Genomic DNA, 25615 nt, shown 5'->3' with positions numbered 1-25615 from the left:
GCTCCATTTTGAGGTTTCTCCTCTAATCAGTACTTTGTTTTCTACACGTTAACCACTCCCTAATTCATGTGCATGCATTTCCTTGAATGCTGCGTTCAGTTTGAGAATTAATCCTTTATGCGGGACTTTGTCAAAAGCTTTCTGGAAATCTAAATAAACCATGTCATATATTTTGCAGTTATCCATTGTCGATGTTGCATCCTCAAAAAAGTCAAGCAGGTTAATTAGACACAATCTCCCTTTCCTAAAACCATGTTGACTGTCTCCCAGGATACTGTTACCACATAGGTAATTTTCCATTTTGGATCTTATTATAGTTTCCATAAGTTTACATATAATAGAAGTCAGGCTTATTGGTCTGTAGTTACCTGGTTCGGTTTTGTCTCCCTTTTTGTGGATGATCTTGATTAGCGGCTTGTAAATAACTTCTTTCAATTTTCTTATGAAAATGACGCGTGGATGGTATTTGTATTCTCTTTGTGATATTTTTTAACTGCGCTAGACAAGCAACACATGGTGGGTAAGTGTGGATATCCTGTTCTGTGGTTCGCATCTGATACTTTCATTTGTGTCATGCAGAACTATGTCAAGGTCTAGTTTAGATCATTCCAGTTACTAAAAGTGGGAGGTTTTGTTAACAAAAACAAAGCATCTCCAGAGGCATAATTTAAGAGGCATGTCATATCAGACGGAATGGTTTGCAAACATACTGTAAAATGGAAATGTGAAGAAGACTTTCTGCTGGTTTCAGTCTGATTAGCACTAACCTTGCACTGCTTTACCTAAAATAACATCAGTAAGTACAAGATTTGTGATAATTGAGGTCTGTGACACCAGCCATTTATCACTGGCTACGTTTACAACGACTTTTGACACCCAGAATGGCACATTATTTTTCTAGAATTTGGAATATTTTAATACAAAATAATTCTCTTATAATAAATATAGCCGTTATAGCCTTTCTTTGAAAATTAATTGATTTTAAGTTATGAATCTTATATCTTTTACCACACACTTTTTTTCTGAAGTTCATGTTACAGTGGAGCGATTCTGATAGGTCGCAATGCCGAGTAACCAAAAAGCAAAGCAACTTACGTAGTAAAAAAATAAACTTAATTGAATTAGTAGTAGCGGTAGAGTGTTGGCACAACTTTAACACAGCACATTAAGGGATCTCTTTTGTGCTAATCTTAATAGAAATATTTAACAAAATACATTTAACCATCCTTGAAGATACAAAAAAAAAACCAGAGATGACCACATCTATTGTAAACCCACATGGCCACGATTAGGTCAATAAAATTGGAACGTTTCTGTAATATTGTAAAATCTGACAGTCGTTGTAAAACCCTTCTTAATGCAATGCACATTTAATTATTGATATGTGCTTCTGCTGCGTGTTAAATGAAATATTACCATAGCCCGTCCTTAATTACCATAAAATGACACCTACTGGCACGGCACTTAAGTTAGTTGTAAACCCTTTTCAAAACAAAAAAAAAAGGACAGGGTCAAGAATGACAATCATAGAGTGCTACCTCGGTTTTCATTTTAAATGTGAAAAGTTAATTTCTACTGGACACATTGTGTAATGTAGTAGGTGTGATAACTTACACAAGCCCCCTCAAAAGAATGCTTAACTGGAAATGGTGTTTGCATATCACACCAATGTCAGCTTGCACATTATGTTCATTGATCTATATTAGTTCACACTGTCAAGTCCCAAGCTTTCAACCAGACAAACTTCCGCACATCCATTACAAAACAGTACTTGATGACTTTACAATTACTGTTGTGTTCTCAGTTCTGTACTTGTCCATCACAATTAAACACTCAATAGTGCTGAATTTAGAAATACTACATTCAATGCCAAATGCTTTGACTAGAATTCTCTCTCAATGTCTTCAAAGTTAAAAAATAATAATAATTACAACACTATAGACATCGAGAAAGATTTCTTGTTGAAAAGTTTATCATTCAATTTATTAAGGTTTCTTTTAGTATTTCTAAAGTTCTGTATTATTATTATTTATTTCTTAGCAGACGCCCTTATCCAGGGCGACTTACAATTGTTACAAGATATTACATTATGTTTACATACTATTACCCATTTATACAGTTGGGTTTTTACTGGAGCAATCTAGGTAAAGTACCTTGCTCAAGGGTACAGCAGCAGTGTCCCCACCGGGGATTGAACCCACGACCCACCGGTCAAGAGTCCAGAGCCCTAACCACTACTCCACACTGCTGCCTTGAAACGTCATCTGAATGGACACTTGTTGTGCAGACTGGAATATGAGATCAACACACCAGGTGAATGACGTGAATAGACACTTGTAGTGTAGATTGGAATGATCAACACACCAGTTCTGCAACAGAAGGTAAATGAAAGTCACTTTAACATGTTTTTGATGTTGCCAAAAAACACCACTTTAAAATCACTCACCGTGATGGTAGAGACCAGGACAAGCAGGTCAACTATCTCATCCTCTTTGACTAAATCAGAGGGATCTGTGAGGTGAATATCAATTAGGGCTATAATTAATTGCCTGCATCAGTTTAATGGTCCTCAAAGTACGGGGAGATTACACGATTGTAGACACTAATAATGATGTGCCTTCTGAGATGTGTAAACACTGGAGAATAGCAGTGCAGAACTTCACTACAACTCTAAAAAGAAATGCATACAAATAAAAAGCAAAAAACTGCAATTCAACAAGACTAATGCAACATCCCTGGTTCCCAATAAATATATGTACCTGTCACAAAGACGGCCAGAGTGGGTGGCGTCAGACCAGACAGGAATACACAGACAGAGACGGTGGTGATGATGAGCTGAGTGCAATGGCTGCACTCAGCGTTTATTAACAAATAAAAAGGTTTAACAGTACAAAAACAGGACACGGCACTGGTAGCCAAAAGAAACATATAAACAAAACGGACTAAACACTAAACAGACGGTGCAGGACACAAACAAACACGGTGAGTGAAAACACTTATTATATTTACGATTACGATTTTAACTCTCCTTCTCTCTCACCCGTTCTCCACTCTCTGAACACCTAACCACGAGTGACTAAACGTGCATCTATATATACTGTTGTGCTGGGATTCAATTACTAATTAATTATTCACTTGAATCCCAGCACGTGAATTCATTACGTGCAACCCCGTGCCACACATTATATTTTAAATGCACGTGCGTGATGTGCAATCCCGTGCCTAAATACAAATATACACTTTTTAAATACACGTGAAACACAGACCCGTTTATATCCCGTGTACCAATGACTATACACCAACATTTACACACGCAACATACAACACATAACACACAATTGCACACAGGGGCGGGGCACATTGCCACAGTACCCCATGCAGCAATAAAGTTCAATTACTGAGAAAATCAAACCCACCTCATTCTTATATATATATATATATATATATATATATATATATATATATATATATATATATATATATATATATATTTTTAACTGCAATAATTTGAACAGTTATTTTTGCAATAATATTAATGGGGATTGTATAATTTAGAGACATTCACCTTTTAATCAAGTACACTAACTGTGAATTGGATACCCACATGCCACCCTGTTGCAGGAGGGAACATGATCTGGAATACACTGCAATCCTTAGAAGACATTTGTATTTCTCCTGGGGATCACTCCAGAGTAAATGTTCATGTATTGGCCAGTTGATTTAACATTTACAAAGAGTCTGATACATGTTTAAAAATATCACTGTTAACACGGGACACAGCAAATGTTAACATAATGTGTGTCTTGTAAACACTGCAGGGTGTTCTATAACACTAAGAAGGAAAATAACAAAAAAAACTAAAAATAAAAAAATAACTTAAATTTTTGACTAATCAGTTTCACATGTCATTTCTTAAAGCTTTTAGTTTTTTATGTTCATTGTTTATTCATTTATTTATGGAAACAAGACCTTTTAGGTTTTTCAAGTTTGTAACACACACACATTTTAAACATGCAAAGACACAATGATGATCAATTCCCATTAGTAGCAGACCTGTATAGCTTAAGCTCTCCAAGTAGAAAGCCTAATAGGAGGGATTATGTTTTCTGCTTGAAAAAGTACCTGAATTGAACCCAGTATCTAACAAAAAAAATCGGATATGAATGCAGTTCCCAGTGTACATGTCACAGAGTTACATTTAAAAGTTACTGTACATTTTAAATCTGTGCATGCATTTTTGGTTCACTCCAAGTGGTTCTGTTACTCCAGTATTGAGTTATAATACTTTATATCTGCCTTCAAGGTTGTTTGGATAATCCCTCTTATAGGTAGTTGCATGCATGTTCATCTACTTCCTCATTCCATTCAAATCAATGAGAATGTGACTTTTAAACTCTGCTAGCCCCACCTGCTCTTTAGAAACCAGAATGTCACATGATATGACAGTCGTGTAAGGTCATAGGTCAAAGCGAAGGAGTATCGTCAGATTTATTTATTTTAAATTATGTCAACGTTAGCCCAGAAAGAGAACAATTTCTCCACAACATGAGATGAGAAATTAAACTAAAGTGGTGTTTCCACTGCCATGAACCCTGTTCTGAACGTCATTGTTGAGTGAAGAAAAAAAGACATTCAAGACGTGAAGATCTTAGCGTTACAAAATCCACTGCAGTGCTCACGAGAAACACGCTACTTTACCGTTGCTGTGTTCTGTGTTGTCCATATAACAGTATTTTTCCGATATTTTATATTTCTATATTCACACATCATAGTAAAAAAAAAAAAAAAAACTAGCGATTACGTCGTTTATCAGCTTTTACTCAGGAACGTTCACCAGGAGAGAATTTTTTTTTCATTTTATACATTGCAGTGATCTGGATGCACTGCAGTCCTTAGAAGACTTTTTGTTTTTCTCTTAGCGAACACTCACGAGAAAATGTTGAGAAATGTGTTGCCCTGTTGATTTATGTCAACTGTCACAATATAAATATAATGCTGCGATACAGACAACACAGGACACAGCAAAGGTAATGCAATGCACTTCTTGTAAACTTTGCAGGGTGTTCTGTAACACTTCAAACTTCTTTAAATCGTGTTTAGATTGTATGTTATGTATTTATAGAGGATACACCATGATCATTCATGGAGCAATGCAGGACAGCCGAATAACCCACGAGCCCCCAAAGCCGTCAACCTGTTTTTTGTACAGCTATCCTCATGAGTGAAAGAACCACAGCAGTGGTTTTTTAAATGTATTTATTTAACAGCAGATAGAGAATTACTTTCATTTGATCAAGCTCTGCAACTGCTTAGCAACGGGGTGTATTCTGGAACAGTGGGATCAGCCCGGTCATTCTGTTGTTGGATTTGACTGAACGCAAGATAAATTCCAAAATGAGAACGAGCAATACAAATATTCACTCAAGATCACCAAATGCTTGTTGTATAATACTAATTATAAAAAATACAAATAAAAATGATCTACACTGCTTTCTAATTAGTTAATAAATGTACTTCTTACTTTCAGTGGATACGATTGCTGTTCATAATTGGCTCACGAGCTCCATACTCAATAAAAACTAACCTGCACATGCACCTGATAGTGTGGAAACACAGCTTATGGTTTGGGGGTACCCTCTAACCACTGAAATGCGTCCATTTATGTAACAGTTTATTCAACTATAAAAAATACAATTTTATTCCATTCACATCATTCATTCCTCTGGTTGTTATATATTACACTATTCAAGTTTAACACTGAACATTCTTCCTACAATAATAAGTACAGCAGCCCTAATAAAAGATGCAGTACCGTAAACAGTAACTAAGAGTGGTACTTGACATCTGTGTCAATTAGACTGTGGCTGCTTGTCGTCTTCATGTTCTTTTATTGACTGTGTGTAAATAAGTGTGACGTGGGAATAATATTCTAACATTATTATGCCTTAACACATTATCACTGGTACCGTACCTGTAGACATGATATATCGTACAGCTTGGGATATAGTACCAATAGCACAGCATACAGTAGCTCATTGTATTGTAGCTCACCAAATAATTCTTGTTTGAAGAATAAGTGTGTTTTATAGTTTGTATGAATACATACTCTCCCTATCTCATTCACACTTTTCTTTTAATAAACTAGTTGATTAAATGATAAATTTGATCTTATTATGCATCACACAAGTCCGGTCAGCGTACTGTATCGTGACATTAGTGTATAGTTACTGTACACCCCTTGTTACATGGCTGTCCACTCTTGCACTTCTTTGTTAAACAAGATGCTCTCACTCTGCATTTCTAAATGTTCATACCAGTTTTAGGGGGAAAAAAAATGATATAATGGCGTTAGTTTTGTTTAACTGAAAAAAAAGCATAAAAATAATGTATCACAAAATAAAATTTCAGCCAATTTAACTTAACATATTACAGGAGATACAGGAGAGTGTGAGGGGAAATAAAACTACTGCTCTATGATATCTCATATTCACCCATATACTAGTTAAGGGTATTAAAGGGGTTTTAATATGGGGAACAAATTTACAGGCAGTCACACCAATAGGTCTAAATAGGAAGAGCTACAACTAGCTACATTCTTTTTTACTAATGCAATAATAATACCCAATACAATTCTAATCATATTTATATGAAAATAGTCATCTGACAAAATAAGAACACTAGGAGACAGCAGATCACATTGGTCTTGAGTTACACAAATTAAGAAAACCCTTAAAAAAAATACACATTTATAAAAAGAGATGCAGGTTGACTAAAAGGACATTTGATAAAATTAATCTGCACATTTGTTAAAAAATAAACTGCACTTAAAGTCACTTTGTTAACCATTATTTTACTTCAGTACTGAGATTAATTACAAACAGAGGCACCACTGAATAAAGGGGTACCTTTGCGCTCGGACCGCTTCTTGCGTCTCCGCTTGAACCGCCGCCTGATCAGGCAGTAGAAGGCCCCCATGTTGGTAGCTCCGTCCAGGCAGAGAGCCATTCAGTCCCCCTTAGCTGTGTGTATCACTGCTGGCTTGGAATCAGCACTGTGCTAACTCACACCGGCACACTAACACTCCCTCTCTCTACACTGCCCATTACCAGCAGCTGGCTCACAGAGGCAAGGAGGAGGCAGCATGCTCAGCATTCCCCAGCTCGGACTGACAACTTCAGAAGAGAGCAGGGACCTAGTTAAAAGGAGGGCGATGCTGCTATCTGATGCATTCATTCAGTGTATTAGTATTTCATTTCATGCCTGCCATCTGTGAAGAGAGCCGCCTGTGACAGTTAACCCTATATGGCGTCCAGCAATTTGCTGAAGCAAGGAGCTCCTTAATTCGGCATATTACACCTTGACACGACGCCTTCCCTGCAACCAATGAGAGACTGCACACAGTTCACCTGTGCTTGATCTGCCACAAACAACAAAAATCCATTAAACCCAAGGCACTCGGAACATTCCTTCAGATATTCAGCAAACATCCATCTCCTTCTGGGAAACCTTTTCTCTCCACCCCCTAATAGACACTCTTTTATGCAGGTCCGAAACCAACTTTGCTTGTATTTCACTTTGCAAGCTGGCTAAGAACAAAATCAGTCAAATGCAAGCTCACAGTAACACTCCTTTATGACAACAGTCATCTCCTTGAACCTTAACAATGTTTAATCCTAGAGTTAATTATCCTCTCGAAACGTGCACACAGCAGACTGAAAATGTCATCCAGATCCCAAAGCTGTTGACTTTGCATCAGTTTAACACAGTAGAAATCTTTATATGCATTCAGACAGGAAGAGAGACGACTATAGAAACAGTGCAGAACAGTCCCCCTAAATGTCTTTAATTCTATCAGTGTCTGCCTATTAAAATCTGACTGCTGTAACCTATTACATAAAACAGAACTGAATGATCCCTTCCCACAGGGTGGTTCCAATTCATTTTGTTGTCTCTACCTCTCTTGTGGGCTTTGTTCTAAATCTTTTTCCTGTGAATACTGGTTCAGACACAAGCGGAGGAAAACACTGATGACAGATCTGACTTCAGAGCAAAACATGCTCTCATTTTTTAAAGGAACTTATTCCTTGCAGTAATGGGAAAAGCAGACTCCAGGAGTATTGCGTTAAGATGGAAACAGCATCCCACCAATCTTCCTTTTCACATCAGAATATTCCATTGCAGAACATGAAATTAAACCATTTGTTTTTTTCACACTGGTAAGTACAGTATATATGATTCAGTAGCAAAAACCGTAATGGCAAGACACGTCAATATATCTAGGCATTTTTTTATGCCAAACATATTTTTCACAGCATGTCGGGGTAGAGAAAAAAATGAGTGAACTGGTCTCTGCAAGATTTACTATGACAAGCAGTCTATAGACGTACTAAAAAGAAAAACTGTAAAATCTGAGGACAAATGGTTCCGTTTGTGTGCTAAATGTATTTAGTGGGCAGTTCATGCATTTACGTTAAAACACTAGTTACAGTCTTGTAACTAATAGGTTACTTTTTAAAATAACTTCCCCAACAGTGGTAATAGGTGGATCCACATGGCAAATCATCCCTAACATAAGCATCTGGCACAGTCTACCATGGCACAGTACCGCACAATAATATTTTACTGTAAAGAGAAGTTACCTAACTTATTATTTATATATGTATGTATAGTACATATGCACCTAGAGTACTGTGCAAAAGTTTTAGGCAGGTGTGAAAAAATGCTGTAAAGTAAGAATGCTTTCAAAAATAGACATGTTAATAGATTTATCAATTTATTTATCAATTAACTAAATGCAAAGTGAGTGAACAGAAGAAAAATCTAAATCAAATCCATATTTGGTGTGACCACCCTTTGCCTTCAAAACAGCATCAATTCTTCTAGGTACACTTGCACAAAGTCAGGGATTTTGTAGGCATATAGTCAGGTGTATGATTAAACAATTATACCAAACAGGTGCTAATGATCATCAATTCAATATGTAGGTTGAAACACAATCATTAACTGAAACAGAAACAGCTGTGTAGGAGGAATAAAACTGGGTGAGGAACAGCCAAACTCAGCTAACAAGGTGAGGTTGCTGAAGACAGTTTACTGTCAAAAGTCATACACCATGGCAAGAATGAGCACAGCAACAAGACACAAGGTAGTTATACTGCATCAGCAAGGTCTCTCCCAGGCAGAAATTTCAAGGCAGACAGGGGTTTCCAGATGTGCTGTCCAAGCTCTTTTGAAGCACAAAGAAACGGGCAACGCTGAGGACCGTAGACGCAGTGGTTGGCCAAGGAAACTTACTGCAGCAGATGAAAGACACATCATGCTTACTTCCCTTCACAATCGGAAGATGTCCAGCAGTGCCATCAGCTCAGAATTGGCAGAAAACAGTGGGACCCTGGTACACCCATCTACTGTCCGGAGAAGTCTGATCAGAAGTGGCCTTCATGGAAGACTTGCGGCCAAAAAGCCATACCTCCGACATGGAAGCAAGGCCAAGCGACTCAACTATGCACGAAAACACAGGAACTGGGGTGCAGAAAAATGGCAGCAGGTGCTCTGGACTGATGAGTCAAAATTTGAAATATTTGGCTGTAGCAGAAGGCAGTTTGTTCGCCGAAGGGCTGGAGAGCGGTACACGAATGAGTGTCTGCAGGCAACAGTGAAGCATGGTGGAGGTTCCTTGCAAGTTTGGGGCTGCATTTCTGCAAATGGAGTTGGGGATTTGGTCAGAATTAATGGTCTCCTCAATGCTGAGAAGTACAGGCAGATACTTATCCATCATGCAATACCATCAGGGAGGCATCTGATTGGCCCCAAATTTATTCTGCAGCATGACAACGACCCCAAACATACAGCGAAAGTCATTAAGAACTATCTTCAGCGTAAAGAAGAACAAGGAGTCCTGGAAGTGATGGTATGGCCCCCACAGAGCCCTGATCTCAACATCATCGAGTCTGTCTGGGATTACATGAAGAGAGAGAAGCAACTGAGGCTGCCTAAATCCACAGAAGAACTGTGGTTAGTTCTCCAAGATGTTTGGGCCAACCTACCTGCCGAGTTCCTTCAAAAACTGTGTGCAAGTGTACCTAGAAGAATTGATGCTGTTTTGAAGGTAAAGGGTGGTCACACCAAATATTGATTTGATGTAGATTTTTCTTCTGTTCACTCACTTTGCATTTTGTTAATTGATAAATATAAACTATTAACATGTCTATTTTTGAAAGCATTCTTACTTTACAGCATTTTTTCACACCTGCCTAAAACTTTTGCACAGTACTGTACATACTGTAACTTATTGAGGGTGAAATTGGTTTTCCTTGGGTATGAAATAAGAAAGCACTTATACATGTCTACTAGTTAAGTACATATCTAATCAAGACCCATACGGGGAGGGGTTGCAAGAAACTCCAGCAAAATCCGTACAAAGCAAGCAGCCTCACAGTAATAAAACACAAGCAGCTGGGAAGCACCAGGAGTGAAGAACTTCAGGAAAGGTCCTGAATGACCGTGACATACGGTATTTACATCATGGGCGGACACGGCGATAAAGAAAAAGAGCCTTCAGCCGCTCATCGCTGACGACATGAACAGCGCATGTCTTGGGTTTTCATGATATATGATGGAACGAATGTTTACATTTTCTATACACTGTAGCTACCCAAACTTATTTGAAGATACGAGGCAGTACAGAGCTGATCCCTTCCTACAGGTAAGCTGGGTTTAGAGAACTGCATTCTTCATACCTGTTGTTTTGTCTTTTTGAAATTTCTCTAATAAAAATCTATGTAAAAACATAGATCAAAGTTACTTCCATCTTAAATATTTAGGGGTATATGTACTAAAGTGTTGCATCTGTCGCAGTCATTGCAAACCAGTCGGAAGTGTAGCATGAAATGTACTAAACAAACGCAACACTGTTAGCATCATTTTAACGAATGCTTTGCAGCCGCAGTTCTTATTTGCACTTTAGCCTTTAAATGAATATGTAATTCTGGCCGTTCTTGCAGAAATTCTCAAAAACAGGGTGGAGATGCAAATGAGTGAGCAAAAATATTGTATTGAGATGTACTACAATTGCATCAATTTGTTAAGAGCTTTTGAAAGCATGTTTTAAACAGCTGCAATTGTTGCTGTCATTTCCCAGTCCGCTTTTTCTCGTGTGTTGTCAGTTGTGCTCAATGTATTTTTGAGACGAACACCCAAATATCAAATTTTCACAATTAGGGTGTACTTCCAAGCCTTGAAAACACATTTCTGACATTTCTGGTTTTCCCAGCGTGTTGGGAACAATAGACTGCACACATGTGCCACTAACCCCTCCAGCTCATTCTGAGCATCTGTATAGGACCATGCTCTATTGTGTGTTAATTGTCTAGGTTACTAAGTAGACCAAGTTAAAAAATAATAATAATTAAAATAAAAAAAATCATAAAATCATTTAGTTTCAATTTAAAAAAAATCTTTTATTTGCATGGTACAAAACAGCACCAATGTGTGCAATGCAGCAGCGGGATTTATTTTGTGTTACCAGTAGGCTAAAGTACAAACAAGTGCGCTAGATATTAATTTGATTTTACTACTGTACTGTATAGGCCTACTGTAAAGATTTATATTTTTACATAATGTAATGTGTAGCCTACCCAAAACACATTAGTGTTATTTCAGCGCAGTGATTTATATTTAAAATACATTGAGAACTGCAAATGTATGTTATTTGAAAAAATGTTGCACAACTCTCGCTAGAGATCTCGCTAAGATGATGCAAATGATATTTAAATGAGTATATTGCGGCTCTCTTCATTAACATATTTTTTCTTAGTACATACGACAAAATGTGCACTTTGCAAATTGTTGTAACAAAAATTCAAATTGCGGTATGTTTGCGCTGCGACTGGCCCATCTTAGTACAGCTACCCCTTACTGTTTTGTGAATATCAATGTTTTGTAAATAGTGTTTTAAATGATATGCAGTATGCTTAGCAATATAATCTATCTTCATTGCAGTGTGTCCCATTAAAAAAATATCAGCGGTAAAAAGTCACGATTCACACAAAAGAAAAACACCTCTGTAATTTAAACAATGGTGCCAGGGGTTTTTTGAACTGATATGGCTGGGCAGGAAATTCTTGTTTGTGTGGCCGATGGATAATGGAGATTTAAACTCTGACCTGCCAACTCAGAAAGCTGAACAATCACAATATTTTTTTTGTTTTCAACAATCATTCCAATTTGTTCCAAACGATACAGCGTTTTAATCATTTCTCTCAACATTGCCTAAAAGTATACATTTCATTTTCAAAATGAGGCCTGCATTTGCAAACAAAAATCAGGTTTAACAAATGATGTAGAAAACTAGTCAATAAAAACACAGTTTGCGATTATAAAGACTTCCGTCCTTTATTAAATGACAGCATGTATCAAAAAACCAGCAACATGTTAAGGCAAGCGATGACCTAATTGCATGAAATATGTGAGCTGTTAATGGCAGATATAGTAGAATGGGGGATTTGGGTTCTTTATCACAGCTAATTTATAACAAACATTCTCTAGAGTCTAAGTTTCCGGAAACCTAATTTAAAAGCATAATTAACATCGCCCAAAGCATGACAAATCCTTCTCTGTAACAGAACACCCCGGACATGTTCATTTTAAACAACTCATATCAGTTCATTCTTTAATATTTGCAGGGTTTTATAGAACCAAGGTCTCTATATATGGGAGAAAGCCAACTTTAAATCAGTTTGGGCAAACCAAACAGATCCCAAACAAAGAAAAGCTTTTTCTATGGGTGGTCAGTTTCTCTTGCCAGTCAGAGGCAACTAAAATAAAAATATAAACTTTCAGTAGCAAAGTAAATTTAAGAGTAACAAGAACCAGTTATAAAATATGTGCTCTATATTTAAGATTCAAACAGTTTACATAACCTATTGGCATAGTAATGAATATTAGTTAACCACAGTTGGATCTTGAAAGATTATGGTCATGTTTAGCACAGAAAACAGATCTAGATGTAACAGAAATACAAAATCAAATTACTGGAACCAATTACTGATGCCCACACATTTGAAAAACACATTCCACAGTTTAGTACAAAGTTTTGACTTAAGTCATACAGTAATTAAAATAGTGTAATTACTGCACATGTATCAGTCCTCACAATCCATAGAGGGAAAGGCACAATTTCTGTATGGATCACTAGCATCTCTGTTAATTAAAAAATAAAATAAAACTGCTCCATTCCACAACAATTGTCCCTGTATGGAAACTCCATGCATGAGGCAATACCGTTGACAAATACTGATGGATCTGATGAAGTTCATCCAAGAAGTTCAGCTGCTGTTCTTATTACAAAAAAGACACTAAACCAGTGTGATTCAATATATCCCAACCAGCTACAACAGGTGTTGATGCACAAACCACTCATGCACTGACTATCTTGCCCCTTGCAAGCACAGTTAACACCCCACACATTAAACTACTCGATATCTTACTACAGCTCAGGGGCTTACTGTATATAAAACCACATTTTACAGGTTGTATCTTCTCCCGCTCCGTCTCCACCCTCGCCCCTCAGTGGTGGAATGACCTTCCTACAGATGTCAGGTCTGCCCAGTCCCTGACCACCTTCCTCACCTCCTCAAGACTCACCTCTTCAGACAGCACCTGTAGAACTCCTCTTTTTTTTCCCTCTGGACACTTATCACTCTTCCTTAAATGCGCTTTACTTGGTCTTATCTGCCCCCTATTTTACTGCATTTAATCCTGTACTTTAGAGTACTGTAATCTGTCAAGTGTTATTTAATCTGTAGTATTTTGTATTTAATTATTGCTCTTAATTGTATTATTACTTGTACTGTGATTCTTGAAATATATTTTTGTTTACGACTGTAAGTCGCCCTGGATAAGGGTGTCTGCTAAGAAATAAATAATAATAATAATAATAATAATAATAATAATAATAATAATAATAATAATAATAATGTGACCGGACCTCGTAGAGTGCAACCTTTTGTTCAAAAGGCACAACTGAAGTAAAATTACAAGCAATATTTTTTCTGGAACTGTAAAATAGTAGAATTGGTACATGTGTTATAAAGGAAATTAAAATGTGGAACCACCTAGTGTTGGGTCAAAGTAACTGCAAAGGCCAAGCTGCATTCATTTACAATGAAAAACTTGTATAGTACAGTGCTTTGTTTGACACATTGGACTTCCTATGTGTTCTATGTTATGTGCCCAATTCAAAAATTGTTAAAGGACTGTTTAAAGAATGTTTAAGGTTTGCTTTTGTAAATGACAGTGGTCTCTGAAATTTTGATGCAAACTCTCAAAAACAGATCTACAAACGTGACTCAATGAATCAAATTGGGCTTTAATAAAACATTCCTAAAAAACATTCCTCAAAACAGTCAAAGGTTTATGAATAGAACCCCATGAATCATTTTTCATTCTGAATGACATGAAGACAATAAAATTAATTTGCACTGAACCACACAAATGCCTACAATACTGATGTCTAAAAGGACACATTTTATAGTTTTTAACTACAAATCCAAGTCATATCTTGTTTCTCTGTAAAAACAGAGTTATTGTACTTGCTATAGATTTATTCCAGAAAAGCTGTACTTTGTGCTATAGCGACATCTTGTGGTGGTCACCAGACTTGCAGTTTCAGCAACACTTAGTAATCAAGAGGCTTTTCCAGCCACTTCTAATGAAGAGTTGTTTTTGATACTGGAGCAGGACCAACTCCTAAGGTACAGCACAATAATTGGGCAAAATATATCAAAGCCTTTTATCTTCACTGCTTTTTACCCCTCAAAAAAAGTTATTAGTTGTGTTTTGTACAAATCTCCCCTCAATTTAAGAATGTGAGTTGTATCTAGAAAATGCATGATTTCACATGTTGTAGATAAGGTGATGTAAATAATGAATTTGTTTTAGTGCAATACAAGTCATTTATTGATACAGGTTATCAATAAACAACTTATAACTGATATAAGTAGACAAGCTGCCTTTCTGTACCCAGTATTAACCCTGGTATTTACCAGAAAAAAATGGGAATTTGTTTGCAATTTCTTTTTACCTCAACACATTTCCTTGCACATCATACAGTACTTCACATATTAAGTATTCTCCAATCCGTTTACTTCTTGTTTGCATTAGTATATAATTGTGTTGAACACAAAAAAATGAGGTGAAATACTGCCACCTAGTGGGCATATTCAGGAGCTGACTGTCCCTACTACACCCATTATTCCAGTAACTGCATGCACATTGAAACTACTTTTCAATCAATAGTTAATTAACTAGATCAAAGTATCCCTCCTAAACGTCAACATTTTTCAATTTGATTTCATGGTATAATAAAACAAGGCCAGATTCAGTTATTTTCTTTCCTGTCAAAAGCCAATAAGTGGTCTGACAGTATTGCCTTACTGTCCAGGCAATACATAATAACATTTATAAACCAAACTAATCCCAGGGCTTGAAATAACTAAATCTATTTAGCCTGGAACAAAAAAGAATTAGTGGGGACAGGATTGCAGTCTTTACAATCTTAAAAGGAACTGACATTGTAAACCCGAACTAATACTTTAAGCACAGCACAGAAATCAGGACCAGGATACACAGCTGGAAATTTAGTGGAGATAGAATTATGTTAGAGGGAAGGAGTGTGGTGAGGGTATGGAATGGATTACCTAGTCATGCTGTTGAAGCTGAATCACTTGGATCCTTAAAGAATCAACCTGACAAATGTTTGAAATACATCAGCTACTAAGAACCGGACAAGCTTAGATGGGCCAAATTGCCTCTACTTTTTCGCAAATTTTCTTATGTTCTTAGAAAATCTACAGCCCACCTAAACTCGTGCCGTTCTGACTGATTTTCTCAAAACGTTGTCAAGCTGGAACATGACTAGGTATCATATTCCATACCCTCATTCTGTGTGAAGAGGTACTGTGGCAACATGACCATCTAACAGAACTTTAGGCTTCTATGGTGTCAAATTTTTCTGTCTGACATAAGTTTATAAGCAATAAAGCTGGGAATAAAGAAGATTTCAGTAGTGTGCCTCGTGCAAACAAGGTAAGAGTGAGCCAAACTGCAATTACATACCTCTTATAGCACTGTGAAGTACTTCTCAGATCCAGCGATCTGCAACAAAGCAATTAAAAGTAGTTATGTTCTGAAAAGTGTACTTTACACAACCTTCTGCAGTACTACAAAAGGGTTAGGATTAGGACATTCAAACTTTGCATGCATGAGGCAGCGTCTTCAAAAAGTGTTACTAGAACAACACAGCACTGGTAAAAAAAAAAAAAAAAAAGGGGGTTTTAATAGTGCAATTTTCTCAGAAATAGCAATGGTAACATATCCAGTCTAAATTTTAATTTAAAAATATTTTTTTTTTAGTCTGTGGCACATGACCCGCAAATTTGAAGCATGTCTGATTGTAAATGTAATCTATCTAGCTAATGTTAATAGGACCATCTACTGTGTGTCAATTGTACCCCCCCCCCCATACCCCCCCCCCCCCCAACCCAGGGTAAGAAGACTGACCACTGCTGCTTTAATGAGGTAATGCTAGTCCCACCACACAAGCAATGCAATGCAATTTGAAAATATGAAAGTATGTATAATAATCTGTATGCGCCCAAACATCTGCATATTGCCACAATGCTATGTCCAAAATCACTGTTCTCGAGCAAAAAACATGACTTCCGCATGTACCCTCACATGTGCTCTGAAACGTACCGGCGCATGCCCAATGAAACATTATATAAGCTATATTACCTCCATGTGGAAACACACTAGTCTGTGTGACAAACATGGTCGTCTAATTTTCCATAAGGAAGGAAATTGTACCTGCTTTCGTTTTGTGTAGTAGACATTTTTCACACTGTACATGTTTCCTTCCCATGTTGTACTTTGATGTATATTATGATTAATGTTGCATTCAATAAAAAAAAAAAAAAAAAAAAAAACATTTTCAGTTCTAAATTTCCTCAGCAACACAGTGTGACTGTACACAGGGAACGTCCAAAATAATGTCAGACAGTATTTCAACATCAGATTGTTCAGAAACTGATAGGGAGATGGAATTTGTGGCCGAATTTGACTTTCCTACTCAACGGTGTGTAGATGATTGTGCATGTGTTGTGTCAGGAAATACAAATAAAAACCAAATACGAAGGATGAAAAAATGCAATATTTATTTTTTTAGGTTGGATCATCCTCAAAGATGAAAATACATAGTTTCCGCATCTCATTTGCTAGTTTATTTGATACGTGTCCATTCTGCAAACATTCCGAATCAGTGGAGCTACATATAAGACTTTGGGGACGTATATTATTATTATTTATTTCTTAGCAGACACCCTTATCCAGGACGATTTACAATTGTTATAAGATATCACATTATTTTTACATACAATTACATTATTTTTTACATACAATTACCCATTTATACAGTTGTTTTTTTACTGGAGCAATCTAGGTAAATTACCTTGCTCAAGGCTACAGCAGCAGTTTCCCCCACCTGGGACTGAACCCACAACCCTCTGGTCAAGAGTCCAGAGCCCTAACCACTACTCCACACTGCTGCCCACTTGAAATAACACAGTACTGCTATAATTGTGTGTAAGTCCCTTCATTAGTTGGAAATAAGAACAACTCCGTCTTGGTTTTCTTTTCCCCGCAACCACTTACACAGCACAGACTAGATGCTGCACAGCGGTTATGTCTGAAATTCAAATGCAATCTCACTGCCAACTGAACAGCTGATCTGGATTTGTAAATTACCAGAAAAATAACTAACCTGTGATTAGTCAAATTGCATCTGTCTACCTTACAGGGAGGTAGAGGTTTACAGTCTTTATGACCTGACCTGCCACAGAGCAGGGACCATCATTACTGTTTCTTTTTTATAGCACTGCGAGTTAATGATGTGGCAAAATAGAGTAAAGACTAATGTCAAATGACTAACTTACACACCACTTAGACAAATGTGGCAGTGAAATGGGTAATATCTCCTGGACATCAGCTTCAATGGAACTGTACTGAGAGAATCATAGAATACAGCAGTGTACCAACTATAAAGACACTCAGACATGTCAGGTCTTACTCATTTGGAGCGAGACTCACTCATGTACTTGTTTGGGCCAATTTTAGCAGTCTCATACCTGAAACAAAAGGCAATGACAAAGCATTGTCATGGAGTCCTCCCAAATCTCACTCATTTGGATGTTCTGACCTTGGTAGATATGGCCAGAAGTTAAAGCAATGCAGGGTTTACTGGACAACACCAATAATGGAAAATCAATTAATACAGCTGGGTACCAACACAATAACTCAGAGCACAGCTGAAACTGCAGAAGTAATATGACCTAAATATATCAGTCCCTCACAGGAATGCCTAAATACAAAGGAAAATGTTAACCAGTACCTTAAATGTTAAAATATCTGCTACCTTCCCAAGCTAATAAAGTACAAACTGAAATAACTATCTGAGGGATAATTTCAGTTTATAAACACACAGCATGGAGGCAGAGTCTCCAGCTGACTGGCTTTGGTTTACTACTAGCACCTGCTTTCTCAATCAGAGTTATTGACTTGCCTTACTAACAAACTGCCATTTTTTGCGGTCCAAGTTCAACCACAAAAAAATTACATTTTTCAAAGTAACTTTTTATGATTTAATAATGTTTTGTTGGCGCTAAAACCTCAATCCCATTCCAGATAAACAGTACAAAATAATACACTTCACAGTAGGAGAGGAGATAAAACAACCAATGAAAATGTTATTGCAAGGCAGGGCTAGCAAGCCAGGAAACTTACAGTGTCCCTCTTTGTTTACCCATGGCAGAGTTCCTGCTGAACTAGAAGAGCTACTTTAGCAGACACCTGCTGTACAAGTTATTGCATTCCTGCTTAAAGAACAATTTGGTATGGGTATGAAATATCATTTATATTATCTCAGGTCACCCTGGAAAGTCCAACAAAGAGCAAACACACTAAGCCCAGGGCTCAGGAATAAGCTATGATGATAGGCTAAAAGAACTGCATCTAATTAGCCTAAAACAACAGGGGAACTGACTGAAGTCGTTAATTTAATTAATGGAATAGACATAGTTAACCTGAACCGATACTTTAAGCGCAGTACAGAAACCAGGACCAAAGGGCACCTTTGGAAATGAAGTTGACTGGACTAAGCAGAGAGGGAAGGAGACACTGCCTCACACAGAGAGTGGCGAGGATATGGAATGGGGCAGAATCACTTGAATCCTTTAAGGCACAACTTAACAAAGTTTTAAGATCAATCGGCTACTAGGAACCGGACGAGTTTAGATGTGCCGAATGGCCTCCTCTCATTTGTAAATGCTCTGATGTTCTTAATTAATTTAATATTATTGTCACAACATCCTGGGGACTTTATATATATATATATTATATATATATATATATATATATATATATATATATATATATATATATATATATATACATAAAAGAGGTTTAATACAACACTGTGGCCTCAAAATGGCTGGTACACTTTGCCCCCAAGTGGATGTAAGAACATTTGTTCTCTGGTGTATTCCCTACTGATTCATTCCCTAGGGGCAGAGTGTTGCAGTGGGACAGGTTAATGGTTACACTGGTGTACCAGCTGAACTTGGCGAGAATGTCTTTGAGGACTTTTGGACTACAGTGCAGTGGCACATTAAAAGTCATAAACCAAACACGAATACTACAGTACTTAAGATAATTGATATTTCAGATCTGTTCCAATTTACTTTTTTATATAGGCATCATTTCCCTCAAGGGTGGGTTCCATCATTATATAGAATGCTACACTTTCAAAAGGGACACACGACTCCCTTAAAGGGCTTTTGTTCTCTATCCACAGCACCACTCCGAGTGACTTTTATGATATTGAATTCTGCCATGGGAGCATACCATGACATTGGTACATTTGTTACACTGATGTCGGTGGCAAACACAACACTTAAGGCGATTGGGCTATCCTATACACAGAAGTTTGATCCTCAAAGTTTTGGGACTACCTATGTAAAGTAGTGTGGCAATGTGCCCCGCCCCTGTGTGCATGTGTGTGTTATATGTTGTATGTTGCGTGTGGTGTGTTAAATGTTGGTGTATTGTAGTTTGTACACGGGATATAAATGGGTGTGTACAGCACGAGTATTAAAGTATAGTATGTGAGCACGGGGTTGCACAGAATTAATTCACGTGCTGGGATTCAAGTGAATAATTAATTAGTAATTGAATCCCAGCACAACAGTATATATAGATGCACATTTCTTTCACTCGGGGTTGGGTGTTCGAGAGTGGAGAACAGTTGAGAGAGAGAGAGAGGAGTTAAAATAAATAAGAATGTAAATATAAGTGTTGTACTCACCGTGTTTGTTTGTCTCTCCGTGCACCGTTTGTTAAGTGTTAGTGCGTTTTGTTTGTCTGGTTTATTTTGGCTACAAGTGCCGTGTCCTGTTTTGTGTTCTGTTTAAACCTTTTACTTTGTTAATAAACGCTGAGTGCTACCATTTGCACTCAGCTTCTCATCACCACCGTCTGTCTGTGTATTCCTTTCTGGTCTGACGCCACCCACTCCAGTCGTCTTTGTGACAGTAGCTAGTGGCTAATTCTAATGCAATACATCTTGCGTCATGTTTGTAGGACACATCATAATTGTGCATGATAATTACCTGCATATACTAAAAACTGGGTACATAGCTATATGTTGTCATGAATAACGAGCAATGTTACTTCTTTGTGTCTCACCCTGCTGCCTATGAGCTACAGTTCCAGACAGCTGATAAATAAGACTGTACATCAATCAAGTTCAGGGATTTGCTCTGTATGCTGCAGATCCCTTACCTTTCACCAACCCTTTACTACTAACTAAAAATCAACCCAATTACACATGTCAGAAATCTGTGTTCTCAAAAGTGGTCTGGGACAGCATACTGAATACAAGCCTATGTAAAAATATCCACCACAGATTGTTCTGGAATTTCAGAAGAGACCCACTAGAGGGCACTAGAGAGCTACTGTAGAAAGTATCCCTTACTAACTGTACATCAACTGCATGTGAAGTCTTCACAAGTCTTTTTTGTTCCCACAGTACTTGGTGGGGTCTGAAATTGCAGTTAACCAATGCCTTCTTCTTAGATTCACTTATTTCTGTTTCAGTCATCACACCATAGTGACTTTTTAACCATTTCATGCATGAAATATATATACAGTACTCACCCTTTATAACGCTATAGTGGGAAGCCATAGTTACACGACCGTGCTATTTGTATTCCGCCTTATGACGAGTATAAAAGGTATATAACAAGTATAAAGTCCATTACTTTATATGGGGAAAATGGCATCCTCATATGAGGGTATCATGCTTCTGCATCTTCCGCATGTTCCCATATAAAAGACTACAGTTTGTTTGTTTTTTTTCTGTCCCCATATGAGGACGCCATTAATGAAAAGGTTAAACCTCAGCAGTTCAAAGCACACCTGTAGCCAGGAGAAAACAAACAAAAAAAGTCGTCTACTTCAAAAACGTAAAAATTATGAACCTTTGTAGACAGCAAAACACCAAATGAATGCACAATACTAGTTAAAAAATAAAGTAATATTCATTTAAAAAAAAAAAAAAAAAAAAAAACCCTCTTATTGGGATCAGGTAATTGTCTGGTTATTGATCTGGTGATCTCGTTAATAGACTTACAGATATTCAACTCTGTACAGTAAAGGTTAACATACTGTATTCCAGCAAGAGTTTTATCGTTTTTAAATGTTGCACAATCGTATCAAGTTAAAAGCCCTGTACACAGCCTGGATTCTATCATATTCCATTATTTGCATTGATAACACCGTGTAACAATTTTTTTTTTTTTTTTTTTGGTTCCTGGGTAGTAAGTGTTATTTCCTAATTGCTTGTGCCTCAAAAGTATAGAAAATGGCTATTATTCCCCACAAACTTTGCTTTTGTGACCAGGACAGTGATATTTTGAAATTTACCTATTTCCAATGAGAAAACGGGCGAATTTGTGTCTTTTCGTTCACATAAAGTCAGAAAAAAACAACATATGAATCCAAATTAACATGTATTTATACTAAAGTAATACAAAAATGACTACAAAAGATTTAGAAGCGAGTAGTTTTTCGAGATTTACGATTATACTGTAAATCACTTTCACGAATCAGCCCCCAAATGTAGTCTCCCATCATGTTCTCGTTATACTGTCCTTCGTTGACAGCTCATCCAGGAGCCTCAAAGCCGTGCTGCTCCATAATGGTAACAAGTACCCGTCTCTTCCCCTGGCTCACTCGGTGCACCTCAAAGAGGATTACAACAGCATCAAGACCTTGCTGGACAACTTGAAGTACGATGAGTATGGCTGGGACCCCCGGATGGTGCTGATGCCACCACTGCACATCAAATTGGGCCTTATGAAACAATTTGTCAGAGCTCTAGGTAAGGAGTTGGCAGCCTTCAAGTACCTTCAAGACTTCTTCCCTAAGCTGTCTGAGCCAAAGGTCAAAGCCGGTGTCTTCGTCGGATCACAGATAAAGAAGATCCTGGAGTGCAATGAATTCCCCAAGAAGCTCACTAGTAAGGAGAAAGCGGCTTGGAACAGCTTTGTCGCAGTGGTTCGGGGCTTCCTGGGCAATCACAAGGACAAAAACTATGTGGAGCTGGTTGAGACTCTGGTGAAGAACTACGGCACAATGGGCTGTAGGATGTCCCTCAAAGTCTATATCCTTGATGCTCATCTTGATAAATTCAAGGAGAACATGGGAGCGTACTCGGAGGAGCAAGGCGAGCGCTTCCACCAGGATATACTGGACTTTGAACGCCGCTACCAAGGACAGTATAACGAGAACATGATGGGAGACTACATTTGGGGGCTGATTCGTGAAAGTGATTTACAGTATAATCGTAAATCTCGAAAAACTACTCACTTTTGTAGTCATTTTTGTATTACTTTAGTATAAATACATGTTAATTTGGATTCATATGTTGTTTTTTCTGACTATGTGAACGAAAAGACACAAATTCGCCCGTTTTCTCATTGGAAATAGGTAAATTTCAAAATATCACTGTCCTGGTCACAAAAGCAAAGTTTGTGGGGAATAATAGCCATTTTCTATACTTTTGAGGCATAAGCAATTAGGAAATAACATTTACTACCCAGGAACAAAAATTGTGTTACATAGTGTAATGGCATATAACTTTTCACTAAAAGAAACAAGAAAAAAACTGCCTCAGAAAAATCAAACCAACTTTAAATGTAGTTTTTTCAACATACAGTACTCTCATTACTTGGTAGACTAAGGTGTCTGTTTAAGTTTTTCTTATCTGTTCTGTAATGTGCATTGACTTGCCCCAGCACTCAATAATCAGGTTCTGTTTTCTTGGTGACTAATTTAACTTGTAAAATAAATACATAAGACACAACTACTCCTCAAACAATAGAGTCTTGTTAGCAGTGCCAGCAAAGGAAGTTAGGACCGGAGGTTAGTATTAGCACAGAAACAAGCACACAAGCTCTCACACATAGGCAGCACTTGTGGAAATGTATATAAAACAATATAGATATTAAATTAATGTTAAATTCATAATAATACAACATATATTTATCCAAGAACTTACACTGGAGTGCAATATAAAAATTCATAAATAAAATCATTACTACAAAGCAGAAACAAAGAAAATTAAAACTGTACAGAAGAGAAGGAACATGTTTACAATGAAAAAAACAGGGGATTAAATCCCCGGAAATGGGGATAGAGGAGGCGTACATACGTGTGATATTTTTACAAAAGATCTGGAAACCCACTTATCCAATTGTGATGACACTTGTTATAAAATTATTTAGCATCAGTATGTCTAGCCATATATTTATCCATCTTTGATTGTGGAAGCTGGAGTTGCACACAGAGCCACTTATTTAATTGTGATGAAACTCTATGTCCCTCTATGTAAATCGGTCTATCAGTCTGTCACACACACATTTTTACATTTATCGTGAGTATGTACCGGATAAAAGCTGGAGTTCGAATATAATCTGAGGACTGGAAGCACTGTATGAAGCTCTGTTGAACAGGATATCCCCAAGAGACAGCATGTCTGTAGAAAACTGCGAAACCAAACTTACAAAAGCTTATTAATCAAAAACAGCAAGCGACGTTTCATCTGTACCATATAAACAAAATACTTGAAAAACAAACAAATGTGAGTTCTGTAATTTCAGTAAATCAAGTGCATCCCAGGTTTAACTAAGTCACAATCCAGGAATAGACTACCTCACAGCTAAACACACGAACATTGTAACTGCAAAACCCCAAACCCCAAACAACAAAACATCTGATGGGTGAAGAAAGGGTTCAGCTGTTCTTAGAAATGTTCTGTACTGAAATGTGTGTTACAGTTCAATTTTAAAAGCAACAATTTTATACTACAAAAACTGTTTTCTATCGTGCAACAGAGTTATCTATTTTCTGTCCTAAAAATCCCACCTGAAACAGATTTATAACAGCTATGTTTTTCTAATATATGATTTATTACAAGTGTAATATTGTTAATCTTTTTCAGTGAAGCAGTTTGAATGTGATTATAGCCTTATGCAATCTCAATTGTCTACTGGGAGAGTATGATAAAAGTGAAGATTGTTGTAAAATCAAGGCAGTTCTGTACTGCAGAGTGTGATAAACAGACAGACAGGAACATTTACTGCTTAAGAGACCCCTTTTTTTCAATATCGATTCATTCAAAATGACCAACAAACATAAAAGTTAAAAACAGACTATTATCATTAGCTCTTAAAATGGAACAGATCATTTCACAGCCTTGGCATGCAAGCTCCATGGCATTGCATGCTACAGTGTGCTTGCTGTTGTTTCACATGTTTTAAAATCCTGAGACACTGTAGCTTTAATAGTCCTTTTTATCCCACATTTTATTTGAGGTTGTCCTTCCATCATTAATCTGCTGTACTGCACAAGCTCCACATACTGGCTGTGAAACTGACTGCTGTTCATATGTGGAATTGATTTAGCTCTCCCAGAAAGAACAAATTAGCAAATTTTTGAGTAAAAAAAAAACAAAACATGCTTGTTGCTCCTGTTATTTTATAGTGTGGGCTATTATTGGTATTTGATTTTAATTATTATTTAATAAAAATAGAGCATTCCCCAGTGATGCAAGGCAAATGGCATGGAATAGATATAGAAAAAGAGAGACCCGCACACTCAATTGCACTCCAAAATATTTTTAATAAATAAAAAAACTTGTCACCAACATTTCGACACAGAAGTGCCTTCGTCAGGGTGCCATAAACATGAAGTACTGTGTATATGGAATAAAAGACATGTACTTTATCAATGATATGACCAGTGGTTAAAACAATGGGGCTGTGTACCAACTGTAAAGCCAGTATCTCAAAGCATGTGGTCTTATCATTGCTCTGGTTACAACGTGGCAGCAAGACAGGCTGCAGAATCACAACAACATATTGGCTCCCCTTGCAAGGATGCTAAATCATCCTGGCAAAAGACTGATTCAAAAATATTTCTTGTAGCATTTGGGCAACTGTTA

General features: G+C 37.2%; 1 protein-coding gene across 11 annotated transcripts in view; it reads right to left on the bottom strand.

The window, feature by feature from the left end:
- The window catches only part of LOC117426916 (double-stranded RNA-specific editase 1), a 192122-nt gene that overhangs the window by 61095 nt on the left and 105412 nt on the right, over positions 1–25615 (bottom strand). For 8 of the 11 annotated variants that reach the window (XM_059033449.1, XM_034045133.3, XM_059033451.1 and 5 more), the window contains one exon: positions 16117–16155. The exons of 1 other annotated variant lie outside the window; for it this stretch is intronic. Coding sequence is in view for 2 of the 10 variants with exons in the window: in XM_059033447.1 (XP_058889430.1) it covers positions 6906–7005 (100 nt within the window). In the remaining 8 variants the exon portion in view is untranslated. Of the gene's footprint in view, positions 1–6905; positions 7769–16116; positions 16156–25615 lie in introns of those variants that run through there. 2 more of the 11 variants (XM_059033447.1, XM_034045132.3) reach the window with 2 other exon arrangements.

Source organism: Acipenser ruthenus, chromosome 11 (assembly GCF_902713425.1).
Source record: "Acipenser ruthenus chromosome 11, fAciRut3.2 maternal haplotype, whole genome shotgun sequence".
Taxonomy (NCBI): Eukaryota; Metazoa; Chordata; class Actinopteri; order Acipenseriformes; family Acipenseridae; genus Acipenser; species Acipenser ruthenus.
This window is presented reverse-complemented; position numbering and strand designations above follow the sequence as displayed.